Source organism: Schistocerca serialis, chromosome 11, assembly GCF_023864345.2.
Source record: "Schistocerca serialis cubense isolate TAMUIC-IGC-003099 chromosome 11, iqSchSeri2.2, whole genome shotgun sequence".
Classification (NCBI taxonomy): domain Eukaryota; kingdom Metazoa; phylum Arthropoda; class Insecta; order Orthoptera; family Acrididae; genus Schistocerca; species Schistocerca serialis.
The window spans coordinates 99,375,169-99,399,974 of record NC_064648.1 but is presented as its reverse complement, the minus strand read 5'-3'; the positions used below and the strand labels follow the sequence as shown (position 1 = coordinate 99,399,974).

The following is a 24,806-nucleotide window of genomic DNA, read 5'->3' as shown; positions in this document are numbered from 1 at the left end:
CAAACATAAATCTTTCTTTTTTAATGCTGTGAAATGACAAAGTAGTCCAGGTACAGTTACTAGTGTCACTATTTTAAACCAAACAACTGCTTTTGTTGTTATAGCCAGTGCTCGATTTGTGATGGTATGCTCTGGTAAGTCACAGTACTGGTACCTCTTCCTTTTTACAAATCAATCACAGGTCATAGCTGTTGCTACTTCTACTTGTTTTATTTCTTCGAGATCATGTCGCATCCAAAAGGTAAACCAAACTACACATATATATAAGAAACTGTTGTAGATAAGTGTTCATTTTCATAGCCCATTACATACTCTCACAGACTGACCAATCAGAAGTTATAAGCAGAGGAGAGATGGTGTATGGAAAGAATCAAGAAAAAAGAACTGAATACATGAAAATGAGAAGCTGTGTATCATTGGCTGCACACACACACACACACACACACACACACACACACACACACACACACACACACACACACACACGTAATTACTTTCTTTGGGTGGGGATGTGAGCAGGAATTGTGAACAACACACATATAAAATGAGATGATATAACATATGTAAGAGACATAACTCTTTTTGCAATAAACAAATTTATTTTACTGCAGTTGTTTTTAAAATGTCATACTAAAAAATTACATTCACTGCAACAGTATCTCCAACACAAGATATACAAGTGTTATCCACTTCAATAAACATTTTATAACAGTGAGTTTTCACAGTGGAATGTAAACCATTTGATATTTTTAAAGTGTATCTATGATACTAATATTGGCAGTGCCATAACATTAATATATTACCAGACACATTAATTTGGCACAAATGGTAAAATATAAAATAACAGTCCTGGGTATTCGCCATGGCCTATCCTTAGTAACCATCCCAGAAAATATAGGGTGCTGGCAGAGAGCATTTGGTTGTACAGTCATGTAGTTCTGGTGTGGTACTGGATTTGCGATGTGTTTCTGAAGATAAATCAAGGGTATACTGAATGAATTAGTGAATACTTTTGATAGAACCTGGCAGTAATGAAAAGAACAAACATTTACTGCATGTCATATTAGAAAAGAATTAAGTATGTACTGATTAGTAACATAAATTTTGTATGTAGAGCACACCATTCCATCGCCAATGAGATACAAATCAATCTCAAATGAAGTACCTAGGAGAAAAACTCATACATTTGTGCATGTATTAAGTTGTCAAGTGGTGAGACAGAATCAGCTAATCTGATGATGTACTGCATTCACATTGCAAGTGGGCAGCTGCAGATAGTCATGCTACGGATTTACGGACAGTCACTATGTAGGTGCATGTTCAAGGCATTAAGTATTCTAACAGCACCTTCACATTATATACATTTACTAATTTGGCTTGACATAAATAAACCATCACAATTTCAAAAGAACAGATATTTCTTCTACGCATTCATTGTATTCTGTACATCCCACCATGAAGGTGAACCTACAGGGCTACAGAACAAGTGAAGGCACACTTTAATAAAAAACAACCAAACATTGCTTATGTTGTACACTATCTTAACAAGAAACTATCACAATAGTGCTTGATACTAAGTCTGTTTATACCAGTTAAATGTCTCATTATTTTCATCATGGCAGTGACAACAGCAACCATTACAAAATTGTCTCGAATGAAAAACAGCCACAGTTGCACTAAATTATGTTTATTTTGAACCTTGACCATGGTTTCAGCTATAATAATATAGCCTTCTTCAGAAGTCATACACACTAATAAATGAAAAATGTCTTAGCCCAGTGGCTGTAGTATAACAGAGGTAGTGGCAGAGGACATACAGTGCCATATGTAATTTTACTTATGTTCAAAACAGGCTTATGTCTGTTGAAGTTATTTTATTGGTCTTGATGCATTTGCTGAGCTAAGACATTTTTCAGTTATTAGTGTGCATGACTTGTGAAGAAGGCTATATTATTATAGCTGAAACCATGGTCAAGGTTTAAAATAAACATAATTTAGTGCAACTGTGGGCTGTTTTTCATTCGAGACCAGTTAAATGTGTTCTAGTGTATTAGAAAGACAGCTGCTGCTACTTCAATTATATTAGGTAGCTGCAGGCTGTCTTGTCAGAAAATTAATATTTACTTCATTAATCAAGTATTTTTTAAAGAAAAGAATAACCTAAGTATGTAATTACACAGGACAGTTTACAGAACCCTACTTGCCATCTATCTAATGAAGGAATCAAATCCCTGCACTAAGATAATCAGTGGAAGGAGTCTCTAATGAGGTATGTTTTAAAATCTACTTTGAATTGGCTGAGATAACTAATTATTTGCTGCATGTTAGATGGGAGCTTCTCAGATATCTTCATACCATAGTACACAACTTTGTTAATTCTTAGGTAAGGCTGCAAAGTTTACACAAAAGTTATACTTCTGTCTTGTATTGATAGTGCAGATCACAGTTCAGCTTGAATGGATTTTTCACAACCACACTACACCTTGAGTAAAGTAACACTATGATTGTGGCAGTGGCTAGGAGTCAGCCAAGTGCAGTTCTTTCTTGACACCTATGTGCCCCCTATAATGACCGACTTTCTAGGCACCACACCTTTCTCAGGCACAGTAAGGGGAGAGCCCACTGTTGCTTTGTCCACCAACCCCACTGATGTACTTCCCACTGCTGCTGACAATAATAAAAGTAATCTGAACATATGTTTTGCTTTATTTTCATTGCATGTGCAGCTTTTGCTCATTCTAAGTATGTGGAAGGATGTACATAATGAACAATCCTGCCCCACCATAACTCTTTGTCAACCAAGAAGTTATTTTAATCAAAATTTAGAAGAAAACATAACAATAGTTTTTATCACTAAGTCTGCCGAAAGTTCTCAAAAGCATTCAACAATAGCCACAATATACAATAAATATGTATCATCTGATGATAAATCACTTATCAGTTTAAAACCGCTCATGGTAAATAGAAACTGAAGAATAAAACCAAAGGCAAGTAGCTACTGTGAACATTTACACAAATTTAAATCTGAACTGAAATTGCTTCTTCTGGCAACTTCTCTAAAGATGGGTATTTAACAAAAACCTTGTGGTATAAAAGACTATAATGATTGCTTGTGCTATTTAGAAGTAGATGTAAATATTCTGTAACAGTAACATGAGCAGTGACACAGACAAATATGTTCATCTTTATTACTTTTCATCCAATAAGCTGGCTGGTAATCTGTAACTATCCAATATGTAGCCATAAACACAAAGAAGAGTACCAAGTGTAAAACCAATGTAAACTACACCATTTTGGTAGAAACAGACCAATGATCCTTGGAACATAGCACTATTTTTATTAATCAAAACACACACAAACTATATCCGAAGAACAAAATCAGTTTATATAAAGTGATATATTTCTATATTATGTAAGATAGATTGGCATAAAGACATGTTTCGACCAGTAATACCATCAACCTAGTGTACACTATTTCAAGTACATGCAATATGGTGATGACAATGTCACTCATTACACCTACGAACAAACATAAACAACATGTGTAGTATTTAACTCCAGCAATAGAATGAAACTATCAGGAAAACCAAATGAAGAGGACAAACTTAATAAATGACAGTAAGAATAATGACAACACTGCAAAACAAAATCCACAAAATTTAGCAAAAAAATACAAAAATGTAAGCTAGTGGTGGTGTAAATTTCGCATGACCTATATATCTCTAATGAAGACCTTGATACCAGTAACTCAAAAACCTAAAACAATTTACACTTGACCTACATAGCTCTAACAAAGCCCTCGATATCAGGAACCAACCAATCTACAACATGGTGTTGCAAATTTCACTTCACCCACATGCTTCAAGCAAAGCCCTAGATACCACAGTCCCACTTACTCTATCTAAACCAAAGTTATCAGTACAACAAACCAAACCATGTTGACATGACTAACATCAGAAATCTATCCTAACCAGCGTGGTATATCAATACCCATGATACCTATCAATAAGAATCTAACAATTACCAAACACTAACAAGGAAATACCGAAAATTCATGAAAACTTTTCATTACCACCAATTTCAATATATACACACAACTCTGCCCATTGCAACAAGCAATGAGCTAGTCATAAATATCTGTATCTTCTTCATAACTGTAGAAAAGAGAAAAATATTAAATCTCTGACCACAATAAACTCATGGCACTAATATTTCCAAACATAAAAATGAATCCATGAGGCAAAATATGCAAATTCAAAATAACTCACCAGAAATCCAGCACAAATTGTTTCCATAGGAACCTGAAACATTCAATTTATGCCAAACAACTCACTAACAAACATCAAGCACAAGAGAGTGCCATCAAATACAACAGCAAACAATTTACAAACACAAAGACTAAAAAAGATCAAGGCTCACCATGACATCACAGGTCAAAGCACATGGGTGTAGCATCAGCACCTAACCATGTGCAAATAACCTCATGTTAGCCCCAGGTAGGAAACAGTAATGAGGCAATGACTGTCAATTGACAAGAAAACAGGATTAAATTATCAAGAATGAAAGTTAATTACTGTTGGAACATTTGTTCAGAGTTTGCATCTTTTTGGTACAACCCAAACAGGCCAGTACTGTCTGCTTTGCATGTAGGAGATCTTTCTCACTGTACTGGCCCACAAATGTGACTGTCTGCATACTTTTATTCAATTTGTCCTACAGCATTTTCTTTCTAAGCGGTGCAGCTAAGATCTAAAAATTGTCCACTCTAACTCTGAAATAATAGATCCTAAACCATTTACTCCCTTATGGTACTTATGATTAATAATAAACAGTGAATTTACATGACACATTTGATTTACGAATTTTCTGAATGTCAGGCGAGATATTCATATGACTCCTTACCTGCTATTTCAGCATCTTGTTTTGAAAATAGAAATTTCCCAAAGTATCTCCAGTTTTGCTGCATTCCTCCTCCTGTTTTTAGCGAGTTTCATCGCTATATACTTCAGAGACAAAAAACAAAGTTCAACAACGCTATTACTTAACATCACAACACGTTTAAACGAAAGTTACCTTTGAAGAAGCCTTCCAACAGCCACTACAACAGTACTAAGTTGCATACAACACAGCTATGAAACTAAATCTGCCGTTTTTAACATTCATGAGTACATCACTACACGTGCAGGTTGAGTACATACGTCACAGTATCAAATAATTCCAATACATTTATATTCTATGGAAAAATATGATATTCTAACCACAAACATTTTAACTGATCAGCTTATTTGCCACCCAGAATGCGAATGTAAATTACTTCTCCCGTTTTCTCCCCAACAATTTTGCGCTCCGCTTTTCGTCTCTTAGAAATCACAATAGCACAAAGTCTATTGCTGAGTTATTAAAACAGTTCCATGCAGCATCTACCGCCTCGATGGAAACAATAACAGATACAGATCTATGTGCCCGCCAGAAATGTCGTCTTCAAAGATAATGCTCGCAAAACGTTCAACCACTAGACTCTAGCGACAGCGAAACATGGGAAGTGACGTAGTTCACACGAGTTACTACTGCATCCATTTGAAGCTGTTGCGAGTATTATCTTTGAAGACGACATTATTGGCAGGTCTCTGCCGATGACCAACTCCTCCGCCATTTTTGTCTCCCTCGACCTCAAAAAGGCCTACGACCATGTCTGGCATCTGGTCTCGTCTTTAAACTCCAAACCTATGCCCTTCCTGTCAACTACATCCGTCTGATGGCCTCCTTCCTCACCCACCACCCCTCCTATGTTACCATCTATAATGCCAATTCCCACGCCTTCTACCCCTCTGCAGGTATGCCCCAGGGCACTGTCCTCTCCCCTCTCCTCTACCTCCTGTACATGGCAGATATACCCCAAACCCCCCCCCCCCCCCCACCAGTACACCTCTTGCAATATGCCGATGACACCACATTCCTCGCCCTCGCTCCTACCCTCCAACGGCCCCAACGCCTTCTCTAGGATCACCTTGACCTTTTTGCCGCATAGTGTAACCAGTGGCTCCTGAAAATCAATCCTTTCAAGACCCAGGCAATCATCATAGGTCGTGCCACTCGTTCCTTCCGGCTCCTGGATTTCTCCCTTATCGTCTGCGCCGGTCCTGTCTGCCTCACCCTTACCCTCACCTACCTTGGCCTCACCATTGACCGGCACCTCACCTGGATCCCTCATCTCCGCTCCGTCCAATCCAAAGCCCACAACCGCCTCTGACTCCTCAAACTCCTCGCTGGCCGTACATGGGGGTTGCACCCCTCTACCATCCTCCACACCTACAAATCCTTAATCCGTCCCATCCTCTGTTATGCCAGTCCCTCCTTGATATCTGCCCATCCCAAATTCTATAAGTCCCTCCAGATTCTTGAGCGTCATGCACTCCGCCTCGCCTTCCGTATACGCCTCCCGTCCCCCACGCAGACCCTCTATGATCTCATTCCCTCCTCCCATCTGCTCCTACTCCTCAAACATATCTGCATGCTCTACACCTCCCACCACCTTGATTCCCCTCATCCCCTGGTTGCTCCTCTCCTCTCCCATCCCCTGCCATGTCTTCACTGTTGTGCCCCCCCCCCCTACCCTCCATCTCTACACCCTACATCTCCTTTCCCAAGGTGGCTTCCCCCTCCCAGATGATGCCCTCTCTCCCTCCATTTATCTCTCCTATCAACTCCGATCCTCACCCCCCTCCTTTCCTCCATCCTTTTCTTGGGCTCTCTCCCCCCCCCCCTTCCATCCTCCTTTTTCTCCCAACCTACCCTCTCTCTGCCCCCCTTCTCTTCACTGAGTCCTTTTGCATTTCCCTCCTCTGCCTTTTCTCATTCCCTCTCGCGTCTGCCCTGCCCCTCCCCGCCCCTTATGGGTCCTCTCCCTCCTTTTGTTCCCCCCCTTTCGTTTTTCCTCTCCTCCTTCTTTGTTTTCCCCCTCATCTGTCCAGGTCCACCCCACCTCCCCCCCCCCCCATGTGCCCTAGGCTATGGTGTGTCCTCTTTGTGCCGACATTTTAGTGCAGTGTTTACAGTGAGTGTTGAGTGTTGTGTGTCTTTTCCGACGTTTTGCGAATGGACATCATACTGTCGCTGGGTGTGATTTTAGATCTCTTGCAATTAGAAACCAGACTGTCGCCATGTTTTTTAATTGTCTGTCTACTATGTTACCTGTCTGCATCCTGTGTAATGTTATTCGTATTGCCAACCCTTTGCTTTATGTTATAACTTTCCCCAATTTTCCGCCGTTTTACAATTTAAGTGCCCATTTTATCACCTGCTTTTATTGTTTCTTACCTTCTCCTTACATTTTAAAAAGTCTGTAGGCTGCAGAGCAGTGTAATAAGCTGCTGCCAGCCCGCCCCCTTCAGGGGGAATCGAAATACAATAAAGGAAGAAAAAAAAAAATTTTTGGCAGGCAGAAATATCTATGTTCGTTATTGTTTTCGTCAAGGTGGTAGATGCCGCATGGAACTTTTGTAGTAACTCAGTAATAGGTTTTGTGGTATTGTGATTTCTAAGAGACGAAAAGCGGAATGCAATATTGTTGGAGAGAAAACAGGAAACTTAATATACATTCGCATTCTGGGAGGGAAACAAGCTGATCAGTTAAAATTATTGTGGTTTGAATATTGTATTTTTCCATAGAATATTAATGTATAGGGTTTATTCAATACTGTGACGTATGTACTCAAGCTGCATGTGTAGTGTTATGCTCATGAACGTTATAAACGTCAGATTTAGTTTCGTAGCTGTGTTGTATGCAACTTAGTACTGTTGTAGTGGCTGTTGGAAAGCTTCTTCAAATGTAACTCTCGTTTAAACATGTTGAGATGTCAATTAATGAAGTTTCTGGACTTTATTTTTAGCACTGAAGTATATAGCGCTGAAACTCGCTAAAAACAGGAAGAGAAATGCAGCAAAACTGGAGATACTGTGGGAAATTCGTATATCAAATCAGTATCTAGTAAATTCACTCATCCTTATTGATCATAATTACCACTAGGGAGTAAATGGTTTAGGATGTATGCATTAGAATTTCAATGTTAGAATGGACAATTGTTAGATATTAGCTGTGCTGCTTGGAAAGAAAATGCTGTAGGGCAGACTGAATAGAAGTATGCTGTTTGTGGGCTAGTACAGTGAGAAAGCAGACAGTACTGGTCTTCTTGGGTTGTACCAAAAAGATGCAATCTCTGAACAAATGTTCCAACAGTAATTAACTTTCGTTCTTGATGATTTAATCCTGTTTTCTTGTCAATTGACAGTCATTGCCTCATTACTGTTTCCTACCTGGGGCTAACATGAGGTTGTTCGCACAAGGTCAGGTGCTGATGCTACACCCATCTGCTTTGACCCGTAATGTCATGGTGAGCCTTGATGTTTTTGAATCTTTGTGTTTGTAGATTGTGTGATGTAGTATTTGGTGGCTCTCTGTTGTGCTGTATATTTGTTAGTGAGTAGTTTGACATGACCTGAATGTTTCATGTTGGTATTGGAAGAATTTGTACTGGCTTTCTGGTGAGTTACTTTGAATTTGCATATTTTGGATGATTCATTTTTATGTTTGGAAATATTAGTGCCATGTGTTTCTTGTGGTCGGAGATTTAATATTTTTCTCTTTTCTTCTGTGGTGAAGAAGATATAGATATTCACGAGTAGCTCATTGCTTGTTGCAATGGTCGAAGTTGTTTGTGTATATTGAAATTGGTGGTGGTGAAATATTTCATGAATTTTCGGTATTTCCTTGTTAGTCGTCGGTAATTGTTGGATTGTTATTGGTAGGTATCATGGGTACTGATGTACCATTGTTGTTTAGGATACATTTCTGATATTAGTCATATGAGCATGGTTTGGTTTGTTGTACTGAGAACTTTGGTTTAGATAGAGTAAGTGAAAGTGTTGTTTGAGCTAGGTGGGTGAAGTGAAATTTGCAACACCATGTTTTAGAGTGGTTGTTTCGTGGTATGACATTTGTTGGATCTGTGTAACTCAAGTGAGTTTTTGAGAACTGTATGGGTTACTGGTATCGATGTCTTCATTTGAGATGTATAGGTCAAGTGAAATTTACAACACTGGTAGTTTTAATTTTTGTAATTTTTTTGTTAAATTTTTGAGTTTTTTGTGTGCTTGAATTTTGAGTGAATACTAGTTTTGCAGTGATGTCATTATTGCCAGTGAGTGGAAGAATAGTGAAATTGTGATTGTTTTTTTATGTCATGCCACATCAGTAAATGTATATATTGTGAAGGTGCTGTGAGAATGCTTAATGCCTTGAAGATGCACCCACAAAATGACAGTTGTTAAACATTAGCATCTATCTCCAGCTTCTCACTTACAATTTGATGCCATATGTGATCAGATTAGCTGGATATGTGCTTCAGCATTTGACAACTTAATATTTCTTTAGATATAGATTATTTTACTCATGGGTACTTCACTGGATGTAGATTTGTATCTCATTGGTGACAGAGTGATGTACTCTACATACAAAATTCATGTTACTGATTAGTACATACTTAATACTTTTCTAATCTGACATGTAGTGATGATATTCTGCTTATGTTAGATCTTCTCTATACTGCAGGTTCTATCAAAAAGTATTTGATAATTCATTCAGTATACCATTGATTTATTTTCAGAAACACATCACAATCCAGTACCAAGCCAGAACTACAGGACTGTACAACAAAAACTTTCTCTGCCACCACCCTACAGTTTTTGTGATGTTTACTAAGGATAGGCCATGGCGTATGCCAAAGATCATTATTGAAGTGGATGACACTTGTATCCCTTGTGTTGGAGTTATTGTTCCAATGAATGTGATTTTTTTTTTTTTTTTTTTTTTTTTTTTTAGTATGACATGTTAAAAACAACTGCAGTACAATAGATTTGTCTATTGCAGAAGAAGTTATGTATTTTACATATGTTGCATTGTCCCATTTTATGTGTGTGTTGTTCACAATCCCTGCTCCCATCCCCACCCAGAGAAAGTAATTACAGAATCATTGCATAATGTTATATCATGTGTGTGTATGTCTTGGCCGGAGGGGGGGGGGGGGTAGGGGGAGTGCACACACTTTTGAGAACTGTTTATTGGTCCATCCACTAATGATTATAGTTCAAAGGATAATATTTTTTGATTGAGTTGCTTACATTTCTTCAAAAGTAAAGCTGTAAAAAATATAGAATTAAAATATTTTGTTATTGGCTCTACAGGGAATGTTGAATGTTTTGTTATAATATATCCAATTACTCAACGTTTATTTGCTTACTGTGAACTGTTAGACATCAGCAATATTAGGGAAATATGTAATACGTATTAGCGAAATGAAAATTTCTGCCGGGCTGCGACTTGAACCTACATTTCTCTCTTGTTGTGAGTAAATATTCCATGAAGTTCTGGGTTTGCAGTCAGACGCTACTGAACCAGTCTTTTGACTGCGTAACTTCCAGCAATGTGAATGGGATGAAGAAATACTGAATAATCATCTCTCCTATAAACCTCAGCAAAGATACATTGTGTATATATTTAGAATGAGGTATAATGAGCCAATTGGAACACACTCAGCCAATGATACACAGCTTCTTATTTGTTGTGTGTTCAGTTCTTTTCCTTTGATTCTTTCTGCATATCACCTCTCCTCTGTTTGTAACTTCAGATTAATCAGTCTGTGAGAGCATATAATGGGCTCTGAAAATGAACACTACATTCTTCTAGATACGTTATTTGGTTTGTCATTTTGGATATGACATAATCTTGAAGAAATAAAACAAGCAGAAGTAGCAAGATTTATGACCAGTGCTTGATTTGTAAAATAGTAGTACTACCAGTACTCTGACCTACCATAGACTGTTTTTTTATTAATATCTTAAAACATTATTTTAATGGTTTCATATCAGAGATATCAGAATGGTATACCATCACAAATCAAGCACTGGTTATAACAAAAAAGCAATTGTCTGGTTTAAAATAGTCACACTGACTGTACCTGGATTGCTTTGTCATCTCACAACAATGAGAAAGGACAATTGTTTGACAATATTACAAAAATGATAGGTGCTTCTCATTATAAAATGGAGATGCTGATTCCCAGTTAGGCATAACAAAAAGATTGTCAAACGAAATTTTCAACCAAACAGGCACTCATCACAATTACACAACATACATTCAGTATGTCCTCTATGTGATGAGTAGTAACTACCCTTTTCATAACATTGTCATTATTATGTAATGGACTTTCCACTGTGTGAAGGTTAGTGTTTAATGTACCACTGACCACAGTAGTAAGGACAGACTATCAGGTTTATACCAACAGACAGAGCTTATCTCTTACTGTGTGGTATCCATCAAGATGGACACAATCTTCCTCAAGGCTTAACCCCGCCAGCCTGTATTAGAGGCCGGAGTTGTCAAGCTGACAAGGTCGTAGCCTGTGACGTCAGTAGGCCGGCTAGCGTGACCAGCTAGGCTGAGACTGAAGTTTAGATTTCGTTGAATGCAGACGACGTGTCAGATATAAATACGCAATCACTTTCTTTTTTTGTAGATTTGGTCCCTATAAATAACACAATAACAAACAAAAGCTAATTTCTCGCAGTAATGCGCCGACTTTGTCGGAATTGCGCATTTTATTCTCATTTCCTTGCAACGATGAACTTTTCAATAACTCACATGTGCTTCATAGCAGTATATTATGACGTTTCTTACCCGAGATTTGGAGATACAAGTTCAGCAAACAATTTTGTGAGGTGCCTACTAACATTATTTGCAGACTTGCAATTATTGACAAACTAATATAAAAGTTTCTGACAGCTGCAACATATCTTTCACACCTTTATATATGAGGGTGGCATAATAATAATAATTTTTAACAAACGTTTTTGTGTATTGTTCATTAGTATGTTAGAATTTCTTGTTTTTAATCACAGGTCATACACAATCTATTTAAATACTTTCACACATATTTCTGAGTCAGAATGAACTGGGGACCTTGCTGTAGGATTTGCATAAGAAGCATGACTGTAATTTATCAGTGCATTAAAGTTTATTTCATAGTGGCCACCTCCTCCTTGCCAGTACTAATCAGAGCATTTAAGGACTGAGGTTATGGGTAAGAAAGAAGTTTCATAATTGTGTGTCTAAAGTTATGTAATGTTTTTAATTTTCTATTACCTCCCTCCTTCTTGGAACATATTAAATGGTCATTTTGTATAATTATTTAACAATATGTTACACATGATGGAAACCAGCTTTTTGTAAATATCAGTAAGCGGACTTCCACAGAGACATGAATCTGTTACAAATATTTGCAGAGAAACATGTGATTCAACTCCTTGGCCAAACAGATTGAGTAGTAACTGCTTTTTATTTTGACAAGTGAGGAATTTTGTTCATACTCTTCAGATATTAAAATCTGCATAGTGCCAAGTTCCACAACAATATCTGATGGCACAGTCAATCCACTTCGGACAAGGTTATCAAAATATTTATGTGTGGTGTGTGTGCCCAAACCAAAATCAGTGCATGTTGTGCAACTGAGCAATTGTGTTGTTTTGTGTGCTGCACGACCACAAACATACAGAAGCACAGATTGGTGTGCATCAACATTTTCATTGCCTATGTTGTTCCAAACACTTACAAACGGATTCACGTCAACATCCGTAGACATTACATCTGAGATGCTTATGTCATTCATTACTTCTGGAGAAAATTTTACTGGGCCATATTTTGCAGACTTTATTCCCAAAACACACATTATACGCACCTTCTTTTCAGATCCAAAAACCTGGGTTACAGAAACATTGTAGTTTCCACCCGATAATTGACGATACCTACTAAGCCGTGATTCCAAATTATCAGTTTGCAGTTTTCCCGTCAGAAGATACTGCACACCAACAATGCTGAAAGAATATTCAACAACTTCTGAAGTAGCTGAAGTACTCTGATACAATGCCTGATGTGTGTCTGTGGTCAGAAAACTGGTAGTGTCCAAAGCCCTCCATCTCTCTAACCAAGCCAAAAATTTGTCAAGAAATTCAAGCCTGTCATCAGAAGCACTAATGAAAGGCAGACACAATTCATTTTGTTTGTGAATTCCCTTTGTACAGTTCTTAACATTAATAATATTCCACCAACGGAGAATGATTTCAACAAACAGTACAGTTCCTGAATTTTCACCATATTCAGCTTTTAAGCCTGCAAGTGTCTCATTAAAAATATTTCAGGCAAGATTGACATTTTGTCTTTCTAAGCTACTGGGATACACTGATTTGTGAGTCAACCGAGGAGCTAATTTCAAAAGCTAGTCGAGTTCCTTTTTGTATAGGTTCTCAATATCTGAAAATTTTGTGATTAGCAGGTCATTGGATGCTGAGTCAAAATGGGGAAATTTAAATGTTCTGTCACTGTTGTCCCTCTGGTTCAACCAGTTGTTCCTAATACTTTTTAACAAACGAACAGTGTCAAACATTACAAATACAGGGGAACCACAATACAGAAAGGAATATGGACTGCTGGAATTCTTTACCAATAGTGAAAACATATTCCTATTAATTCTGTTGTTATCAGATATAATAACAACAACAGTCAGACCACATGAGGAAAGAAACTGCAACACACTAAGTGTTAATTTATAGAGATCTGAGCCTGACAACTGTTTGACAGGAATCAAATGAACAACTTCTTTCAAACGGCCATATAAAGATGATGTGAGAAAGGCAAGCACAGTTCTTGCCTCAGTTGGGGCATTATTTTTTTGCATATCCATGGAGTTTCCCCCCTTTAAACGGAATACATGGCTTAACATAAATTTCATACACTTGCAGAATTACAAATTTTTATCTCTCATCTAATTTATCCACAACAATTTTAAGAAAATGGGCATTTTGTGATTTATTGGTTGGACAAATCTTCAGTGAAGATGAAAGCTGCTGAATGTGTTTGACATGTGGTAAGGTAAGTAATCCACTTGACCGGAGTGCTGTATAGCATGCTGGAGATTGGTTGTAGATGATAAATGCATGCATCATCATATCAACCAAATACGTCCGCTTATTCATTGCCGACAAATCTATCTGTTTCAACAGAAACAAGAGTGTGGCACAGCAATTTGGATTAGCTTCTGAATGCAGAGTAAGTTTCTTCACAATATTCTTTAATTCATTTAAAGGAGAACTAAAAGTGGGTGTGTAGCTATCACAGTTGATATCTCTACTCAAAATATTTTCTATTTGTGACCATCTGGTTACTCTAAGTGAGGAAGGTAAAATCCAGCTGAGCTGCTCATATGACAGAATGAAACCATTCACACACACACTTGAAATGAGTTTGTCATTAATTTCCATACTCACTTTGACCTGAGGAATGTCTTTAGAAAAATCTATAGTATAAAAGAATATCTTATTCTCTTTAACACTAACACTCCACTTTCCTACACTGCTTATTCTATCCTGGTACTCAGCACACGAACACTGAAAATTTGCAAGAATGTCCTCATTTAGCATGGCTTCATTCTTCTCCTTCTCTTTGTGGTGTGCACGCTTCCTTCTTATTTCTGGGTCACACCTTCTTGGAGGCTGCACCTTACTTAAATACGATGGTAACCCAGGGAATATTTATGGCACAGCTTCTGGTTAGAGCAATGGCCTTTGACGAGGAAACTCGTGACAGTTCCCATCAGAGTCCTTGTAAATCTCCACTCTTGATACACCACATTCTTCAAAATGTTTAATGCAAACAACACTTCTATTTGATGGAGTCGAGTCCTTTCTGGGGATATTTCTTGTCCATCGTTTTCTGTTTTCCGCTTCAGAATCTGAACACTGCGATGTAACCCTCTTCCTTGCTGGATTTGTAGTTGCTGTTGCAACCACGAACACAACATTTTTCTGGCATCTGCAAATAGAATGATGCATTAATTGCTAAAATCTTAAATCAAAATACTGTTATGTAAAAATAGCAAATGAGAATTTGAGTGGACTGGTTTTTTCTACTGCTTGGGGATCACGAAACAAGTCTACAAATAGAATCAAATGTGTAGAAATATTCATAATATTAACACAAAATCACTTAGGAGAAGATTCTGATACTACACTTATGAATTCAAAACTTTATTTTCAAATTGTATCTAGAATAAAGTAGAACTTTTCTTTTTTTTGCAATTGTTTAGACGAAAGTCGTTCACGTAGCACACTTGCACATATACATGTAAAAACACTACAAACTTCACAGAATTGTACATTTACATTGTGTTATATGTTCGACTGTAGTCACGACTACTTGCTATAATTTTTGCAGAGTCCAGTATAGCGTAATTACACTGTAATGTCGGATAAAAGAGACACCGCGAAATCGGATAAAACACCGCGAAAGTATGTAAACAACTGCTTCCGTTCGCTACCTTATAGCCACAGCCATGCGGTAGGCCTTAACGTAATGTTGCCCCATTTCAGTTCTCCGGCGGCCGTGAACCAACACGTACTGCTGGGAGCAAAACATTGACTACCGCGCTGCCATCTGTTGGCGACGACAGGCAACAGCTGTGTGGCCGCCGTTCGCCATCCAGTAGCAGCCGACAGCTGGCAGGCACGTTTATCTCGCATTTTGACGTCAAGTCGGAAAGTATTTGAAGTAGAGCTCAAAACAACAACTGTATATCTCTTGTTCTTCAAAGACCTTTATATAAGAGAGCGATGGTTTACACTGCTTATTCCAAGAATATTTAATACTCGTTCTCATAATTCGTGACAAATGCATATACTTCACAATTGTTCACAGGATTAGCGCATTCGAGGGTTGAATTCCCTCTCTTCTTCATCGAAGAGTTTCACTGCCTGGGCTACTCTCAGGGTGCGCCTTCGACGTGGAAGATCCCTGCCGTGTCGTCTGCTTGCCGTCACCGTCACCGTCACCGCCGCCGCCGCCGCTTGGTCGCCGCCTTCCGGTCCTTGCAGCCGCCGCAGCCGTCGCCGCCTGCTGGGGCTCGCCGCCCACGCCTGGTCGCCGCCTGCCGGTGCTCGCCGCCGCCGCCGCCGCCGCCGCCGCCGCCTGCCGCCGCCTGCCGGGGCTCGCCGCCGCCGCCGCCGCCGCCGTCCGGTGCCGCCGTCCTGACCCTGGTCTACGGCCGTCTTCGTCTTCATCCGTCTTTGTCTGTCCCCAGTTTCTGTCCTCTCCTCTTCGTTCTGTTCGTTGTTGTTTCTCTCTCCCGTCATGTCCACCCCCACCACCACTGTCACCACTACCACCACCGCCATTGTCTATACCTCCCCTTCCGCCGCCTCCACCACTATAACCTGGTGTGCCCAGTCCCACCCCCCTCCTTCCATTCCACCTCTCCTCACTCTCCCTTCACCCTCTATCTTTGTCGCCCCCTCTCCCGCTTCTTCCTCTCGTTCTGATCCCTTCCCCCCACTCCCCCAGCCTGTCACTGCAGCTCCAGCTCGGGTGATGGCCCGTCGGGCCACTGCCCACGCCCAGCTCTCCCCGTCACCTTCGCCATCACCGCCGCCACTCCCACCGTCATCGTCATCGTCGCCGTCGCCGTCGCCTTCACCGTCACCGTCACCATCTCCGGCGCCGACTCCGGCCCCGGGACCTGCCCCTCCCCGCCACATTCCCGTTGTTCCCATCCCCCACACCTCCTCCACCGCCGTCAAGCGCCCCGGTGGCACCCCTGCTTCCTCTGCTTCCAAAAAGGCTGCGCCTCGTCCTCCTTCCCCCACCCATGATGCCATGGAAGTCTCCCCGCCTGTCCCTGCCCCCTCATCCTCCTCCTCTCCCCCTTCCTCCTACCGCTACCTCCTCCCCCGTCCTGATCCCTCTCTCCTTGAAGCCCGGAACCTCACCCTCTTCCTTCGCCAGCATTGTCCTGGTGCCCCCATCTCCCTCCTCACTCCTCGCCGAGATTCTGTTCTCATCTCCTCCCCCAGCCCAACCCTCCATACTGACATCCTCTCCCGTCTCCCCATCACCCGTTTTGGTCCCAACGCCTCCCTTACCCCTGCTCCTTCTCCATCTCCTACCCGCCAACCCCAACCCCCGCGTCGCCCGCCGACCCTCACCGCCGTGATCACGCGGCTCAGTCCGTCGATCACGGAGGAGGAGGTGTTGGCGGAGCTCCAGGCCCATCCCACGCTGGAGGTGCGGGCGGTCCGCCGCATTTTCAACTCGGCCGGCCCCACCCGCCTTATGCGGGTTTTCTCTGAGGACGCCCCCTCCATTGACCGTCTCCTGAAGGAGGGTGCCCTCCTCTTCCACCAGCAGTACAAGGTCGACCCTTCCCATTCCCCTCCTCAATCCCTGCGCTGCCAGAGGTGTCTGCGCTATAATGCGCACCCCACAGCTGAGTGCCGCGAGGCCCCCACCTGCCCGCATTGTCGGCAGGCGCACTTCCTCCGGCAGTGCCCTAACCTCCAATCCCCTCCCTCCTGTAATACCTGCAATCTCCCTCATCCCACCTACTCCCAAAAGTGTAAAGCCCGACCCCCTCCAACCACTCCTGAACTCACCGTACCTGTCCGTCCTCTGGACGCCCCCACCCCTCCTGGCAATTCCCTTCGTCCCCCACCCACCGCTGAGGACATCATCAGGTTCCTCACCATCGTCCTCCAGAATGTTCATCCCTTTCAGCGCCCTCACACCCTCCAGCAGATCTCCCTTGCTGCCCGTTCCATCTTCCAACTCAAGATGTACGCCACCTACTCCAACAACCAGGCCCATTTCACCTTCTCCCGTCTTGACACCCTCGTTTAAATCCCAGTCATGGCGCGACAGCAACGTATCCTTTTCAACAACATACGCTCCCTTCCCGCCAACAAAAGCCTGTTCCTGCACACCCTTGCCACCCACCGCGTGGATGCCTTCCTCCTCAATGAAACCTTCCTGCAACCCCAACACACAGTCCACACTTCGCCCTACCTCCTCCACCGCTCCGATAATCCCCTCCCGCTTGCACGTGGCGGAGTTGCCATTGGTCACCACCGCCAGATCCCCGTTCGGCTCCAACCTCTCCTTCCCGATCCCACCGAACACCTGATCCTTAGTCTCTTCTTCCCCGGCCTCACCGTTACCTGCGCCACCATCTATGTCCGCCCCAACGCTCCTATTCCCTTCGACTTCCTCTCCCACGTCGATCGTACCTTTTCCTCCTACGTGATCGCCGCCGACCTCAACATCCATAGTCGTTCCGCTGCCCAGTTACGGCGATGGCATCGGTTCCTCTCCACCCTTCAAGGTGACCTCGTCCCCATCCCCCGGCATACCCGTCCTGAATCCAACTCCACTCCTGATGTTATCCTCTCCTCCCCCAACCTCCTTGGCCGCATCACGGTGGATGTCCTGGAGCCTATTGGTAGCGACCATCTCCCTGTCCTCCTCACCGTTTCAGACGGTCGTCGCCCTCGCCCCGACCCTCGTACTGACCCTCCCCCTAAGTATGTCCACGACTATTCCCGAGCCGACTGGAATGCCTACCGGGATACCCTTTCCACCCAGGTCGATAGCCACCCTCTCCCCTACCACCACCCTGACGATGTCACCCATGCCGCCTCCTTTCTCCAACGGACCTTGTCTGAGGCCGTGGAGGCCCACGTTCCTACTGTCGCCATCCACCCCCACAGTCCTACCTTACCCCCACAGGCCGTTCTCCTCCTCCGTGAATCCCGTCGTCTCTACCGTGCCTTCCTCCGCACGCGTGACCCGGACACACTACGACGCCACCGGCAACTCCAGCGACACGTTCGTAATTTGCTCGCGGCTAAGAAACGCCGGGACTGGCGACAGACATGCACCCGTTTAAATGCAACCCTACCAATCAACTCGTCCAAGTTCTGGTCGGCCTTCCGTCGCCTTACCGGAACTAAACCCTCCCCCTATTATCCTCTTCTCCATGATGATCACCCTTTCCCTGACTCCCTTAGTAAGGCCAATCACTTTGCCTCCTACCTCTCCGATGTATTTTCCGTCCCCGATGATCCCCAGTTCGATTACTTCCTCTTCCCAGATATCCGCGATCGAACTGACACCTCTTCCCCTCCCCTCGCTCCTGGCTTCCAGTACTTGGACAACACTACACACACGGAACTCAATGCCCCTATCACTACACAGGATCTCATTGATACACTCCGCACAAAACGCAACACCGCTCCTGGTCACGATCGTGCCACCTACCGTCACCTTCGTGAAGCTCCTGTCTCTTTCCTCTCCACCCTGGCCAGGCTCTACAATGTAGTCCTGTCCACCGGTTACTACCCCGACCTGTGGAAAACCTCCCGTATCCTCATGTTCCTTAAACCTGGCAAACCGCCGTCCGCCGTCTCCTCCTACCGTCCCATCAGCCTTACCTCGGTCTTCAGCAAGGTCCTCGAATCTATCCTCACCCGCCGCATCCACCAGCATCTCCGCCAGCACCGCCTCCTTCCCGTCACCCAGTGTGGCTTTCGGCCATCCTTCTCTTCCGACGATCTTCTCCTTCACCTCACTCATCTCCTTTCCGAACAGCTTAATTCCCGTCGCTCCGCCATCTTCCTCTCACTTGACCTCGAACGCGCTTATGACCGCGTCTGGCATTCCGGTCTCCTCTTCAAGCTCCAAACCTTTGCCCTTCCCATTAACTACGTCCGTCTGATCGGTTCCTTTCTCTCCCGCCGTCCTTCCTATGTCACCATCCATAACACCGATTCCTACACCTTTTTCCCCTCTGCCGGTGTGCCCCAAGGCTCCGTCCTCTCCCCCCTTCTGTACCTTTTGTACACGGCGGACATGCCGCCGCCGTCGCCCCCCGTCCACCTTCTCCAGTTTGCCGATGACACCGCCTTCCTCGCCCTTGCCCCCACCCTGCAACGCTCCCAACGCCTTCTCCAATCCCATCTTGACCGGTTCACCGCTTGGTGCAACCAGTGGTTGCTCAAGGTCAATCCCTCCAAAACCCAGACGATCATTGTAGGCAAAACCACCCCTTCCTTCCGCCTCCTTGATTTCTATCTCACCGTCTATGGCCGTCCTATCGCCCTCACTCCCACCCTTAAGTACCTTGGCGTCACCCTCGACCGTCGCCTCTCCTGGACTCCCCATCTCCAGACAATCCAAGCCAAGGCACGTTCCCGACTCCGTCTCCTCAAGCTCCTTTCCGGCCGTACGTGGGGTCTGGACCCCTCCACCATCCTCCACACCTATAAATCCCTCATCTGCCCTATCCTTTGTTATGCCCATCCAGCATGGATCTCCGCTCCCCCTACCTTTTATAAATCCCTCCAAATCCTTGAACGCCATGCTCTCCGCCTCGCTTATCGCATCCGTCTCCCCTCCCCCACGCGGATCCTGTATGATCTCATCCCCTTCCCCCACCTCCTCCTTTTCCTTGAAAGGATACGTATCCTGTACACCTCACGTAAACTTGATTCTCCTCACCCGCTCGTTTCCCCAATCCTCTCCCACCCCCGCCCGCTGCCGCGCCTGTATTCCCACGTCCCACCCGGTCTCCATCTCTCCACCCTCCTTACCCTCTCCCAAGGTGGCTTCCGCCAGCTCCCCCTCCCTGATGATGTCCTCGTCCCCTCCATCTACCCCTCTTATCAACTTTGATCCTCCCCCCCACCTCCTATGTCCTCTCCTTTAGTCACCCTCCCTCCCTCCCTTCCCTTCCCTCCTCTTTCCTTTCCCCCCTCCCTCCTCCCCTCTCCACCGGGCTTCCCTCCCTCTTCCTCCCTCCCCCTCTCTCCTTTGCCCTTGGCATCTCTGCTCCCCCCTCTCCCATTCCCCTTCCCATTCCTCCTCCTCCACCTCCTCTCTTGGCAGGTCCCCGGACTCGTACACGCTCAGTGAACATTCGCGCACCGGGGATCATCGCCGTCAGTGTTTCGTGTGTGTGCCTTCGTTTGTGTGTAGTGTTGTTCGCCGTCACGCCCCCACCGTTCACGTGCCGTCGCCATCATCCATGTTCTGTGCATCGTGTCGCCCAGTGTTAGTGATGTTTCTCGTCTAGCGTGAACGGCTACATGTTTTATCGATTTTTAGTGTCTACATTTTTTGCCCACCATTTTTACTGTCTACTCTGTGCCACCTTTATGTACTACTTGTTGTAACACTCGAGGCTGAAGAGCGGCGTATTGTGCTGCTGCCAGCCCGCCTTTGTATAAGGTGTTAAAATCACAATAAAGAAAAAAAAAACAGGAGTAGCAAATTGTTACAAATTGTTTTGGGAATTTTTGGCAGAGGTGCAACCAAACACGGTTTGAGCCTATTCATCAGTGCTCGAAAATCGCAGTGTATGCTCGCTGGCGTCAGTATGCAGACCGTGAAGAGGTTAAGTAGTGATATATCAATTACGATGCGTAACAACGTCAATAGGTCATTCATTTCGCAATCGAGGAGCACTGTTACTGATGGTCTCGAACGAGCGAGACAGATTTACTCTGCAGGAAATACAAAGGCGCTACAAAATAATAATATTAAACATTGGTGATCAGTTCCCTTGTAAGACGTAACTTAATAAAACGTGCTTCAACTTCTATCTATTGGAGCAGAGCATGTTCGATGTTGGAAAATAATTCACTGAAATGAGAACCTCAGCCCATTAAAAAATGTTCGATGGAGGGCGAGGCTGAAACGACATAACTAGGCAGTCCGAGGACTCGGCAGTCAGGCGCGCAGAAGACTGCAGGGGGTTGAGCCCACAGCTTCTGATACACAGGCCTCACGGTCAACTGTGACGTCATCGCCGCTAGGCCGTCGCTGCATTACCGCAAGAGCCTGCACTTTTTTCGTGAAAGCGTAACAAAATCACCAGACTTAGTTCTCGAATATCAATCTGTGTGCCACAATTTACAAAGAAATTGTGCCGCCCTTTATCATTTAAAAAGAAACTAAGCCGTTCCTGTATGCTGTTGTGCAAAATGCATGTTACGCTGGACACAATGCTCTGTGATTTTCTTCTATTGTGTTTTCTATCATTTGCAAAATATTACTGCTTGTTAAGAAAAACGTTGTGAGAGAAACCGGCATACACCACAGCCTGTAAATTACACTATTAGAGTTACTGTGCTAGAGATAGTTTTAGTAAAAGTTAGTAGACAGGATGAAATAATTATTCTGGTGATCATAAGTTTAATTACTTCGTCAGAACTGTAATCCACTGAGATGTATATGACTCATAAAAGATCATATATGTATTGTCGCCTGGGTTAGTTTAATTGTAAACTGTCATGTAACCAAGTTTTAACAAAAAAAGACCAAAGGGAGATTTCATAAATCTGACACCTCCGTCTGTATGTGCCACAGAAGTGTCAAATATGTACCAGAATACCGCTGTTAATGAATCTAAATCTTTGTCAGTAAAATATAGGCTTAGAATAATGCCCTTTCAGTGTTAACAATGCAATTACACGTATTGCGAAGAGAAAATTAGGAATGCTGGGAAAATTATCAATGTAAATGTTTGTTAAACTGTCACAAAATTTATTCCAAACTACTTTACAGTTGACAGTTTTCTCTTTTTGCTGTTATTACCGTTATGGCTATCGTTAATTTTTTAACATAATTATTGAGAAACATATAACACGGTACTTTTACTACCCATTGAAGAATTCTGTCGCCTGTGTGATCTGTCTGAAGTAAAAGAAAACTCCCTTAGGTAGAAGTCTTCATTTTTAATAACATCTAATCTTAAAAAGTAAATTTCTCTGGGAAGATAATCTGGTTAAGCTGTTTTGATGTTCTGCAGAGACCGTGATTTCAACAAGCGAATAAGCAGAAATAACAACATTAATAACCTCATTCTATTGCTGATAGTGTTTTACCTCGGTCTAGATATGTTTTACATGTCTCGCATCTCAGCTTCTTAAGAACAGCATTGGCACAGTACCCTGACAAGTATGTGTAAAAAAAAGGCAAGTATTCCTCACCAGACTGAATTTGATACTTACTGAAATCCGTTGTGCAGTCAAAGTTTGGTTGTTGTGGTGGTAAGGTGACATCATCTACACATTCAGCTTGCCAAGAATCTAAATCTGTTCCAACTTCTCCAAGAACAGATGTTGGAATTTTCAAGGGCAGCGGGACCTGAATTCTTAGCTTGGAATCAATTTCGAATACCTGCCCCAGAGATACTAAATAGTGTCATACTGCCATTGTTTGATATATTCCATATCTTTTTTTCGCAGCATCTGTCTAAACCGTTCCTGGCGACGGCGGACAGATGACAGTGGCAGGCAGGCAGACAGACGGTGACGGCAACAGCAACAGGCGTTTCGAAACCGTAGATTACACCCTGAGGGTAGCCCAGGCAGTATAATCCGGTTTTTTTTCCTTTATTGAATTTCGATTCCCACCCCCCCCCCCCAAAGGGGTGGGATGGCAGCAGCTTAGAACGCCGCTCTTCAGCCTACAGAATTTTTAAACCAGAAGAAGAAGACAAGAAGTATAATCCGTAGACTTCGAAGGATCCGTTCTCAATCTTTTTTTTCTTTTTTTTTCCTGTATTGGGTTTCGATTTCTCACAAAGGGGGCGGGCTGGCAGCAGCATAGTATGCCGCTCTTCAGCCTACAGAATTTGTTTTACAAAGATGAAGATAATAAATAATAAAAACAGGCGATAAAATCGGAGATTTGAATGCCAAAATGGCGGAAAATCGTGGAGCTTAAAACATAGAACAAGGGGTTGATGATGCTAATAAAATACATATGAAGCAGACAGGATAAAAGAAATGACACACAATTAAAAAAACACGGCGACAGTCTGGTTTCTGTTCACGAGAGATATAAAATGTACACCCAGCGACAGCATGGTTTCTGTTCGCAACACTTTGGAAAGACGAACAACACTGAACATTTACTTGTACACTGCACTACAAAATTGGCACAAATATGATATACCACTGCCGAGGGCAGATAGGGGGAACCTGGACATATGACGAGAAAGGAAAAGGGGGGGGAAGGTAAAAATGAAGTGGGGAAGGGGGAAAAGAGCCAATGGAGGTCGAGGACCCGTAAGAGGACAGCGGGTGCTGGGCAGACAGGACAGAATGTGGGAAAAGGCAGAGGAGGGGGTGTACAAAAAGACTCAGGTGGGGGGGAGAGGGGAAGCAGAGAGAGGTTAGGTGGTGAGAAAAAACAGGATGGAATGGCGGGGAGCCCGGGAAAAGGACAGAGGAAAGGAGGGGGAGGTGAGGATCAGAGTTGATAGGAGGGATAAATGGAGGGAAAGAGGGCATCATCCGGGAGGGGGAGTTGACGGAATCCACCTTGGAAAAGGAGATGAAGGGTGTGGAGATGGTGGGTAGGGGGGACACAATAGTGAAGGTACGGCAGAGGGCGAGGGTTGGAGAGGAGAGGAGCAAGCAGGGGATGAGGGGGATCAAGGCGGCGGGAGGTGTAGAGTATGCAGATATGTTCGAGGAATAGGAGCACATGGAGGAAAGGAATGAGGTCGCAGAGGATCTGCGTGTGGGACGGGAGGCGTGTAAGGAAGGCGAGGCAGAATGTTACAACTAGCAAATGCTTAACAGCCTGTAGCTGTAAGACCGAGTGTTGAATAGTTTCACAATCACTATTGAAATTGTCGTTTGCTTATATCAATATTCTTAAAGAACAATAAATATACATTTGTTGAGATGAGCCCCACTTCAAATACTGTTCGACGAGACATCAAAACGTGAAAAGAACGCGACTTCCAACTGGCGGCAGTTTCTGGACGGCGGTGTGCCACACAGCTGTTACTTGTTGTCGCCGACAGATGGCATTGTGGTAGTCAGTGTTATGCTGACTGCAGTTGTGGATCTGTAACCACTTA

General features: G+C 43.4%; 2 protein-coding genes across 4 annotated transcripts in view; both read right to left on the bottom strand.

Moving 5' to 3' along the window:
- The window catches only part of LOC126426733 (zinc finger protein 430-like), a 495,002-nt gene that overhangs the window by 286,475 nt on the left and 183,721 nt on the right, over positions 1–24,806 (bottom strand). The gene's annotated exons all lie outside the window — the stretch shown is intronic.
- Positions 14,375–15,492, bottom strand: LOC126426738 (uncharacterized). 2 transcript variants are annotated; one of them, XR_007576405.1, is made up of 2 exons: positions 15,268–15,436; positions 14,375–14,917 (listed from the first exon to the last, which is right to left on the bottom strand). XR_007576405.1 is itself a non-coding variant. In XM_050088707.1 (2 exons), the coding sequence occupies exons 1-2, from the start codon at positions 15,467–15,469 to the stop codon at positions 14,656–14,658; spliced, it is 309 nt and encodes a 102-aa protein (XP_049944664.1). In that variant the 5' UTR covers positions 15,470–15,492; the 3' UTR covers positions 14,375–14,655. The 2 variants fall into 2 exon arrangements, 1 of the variants encoding a protein (XP_049944664.1); XM_050088707.1 differs by having other exon boundaries at positions 15,423–15,492.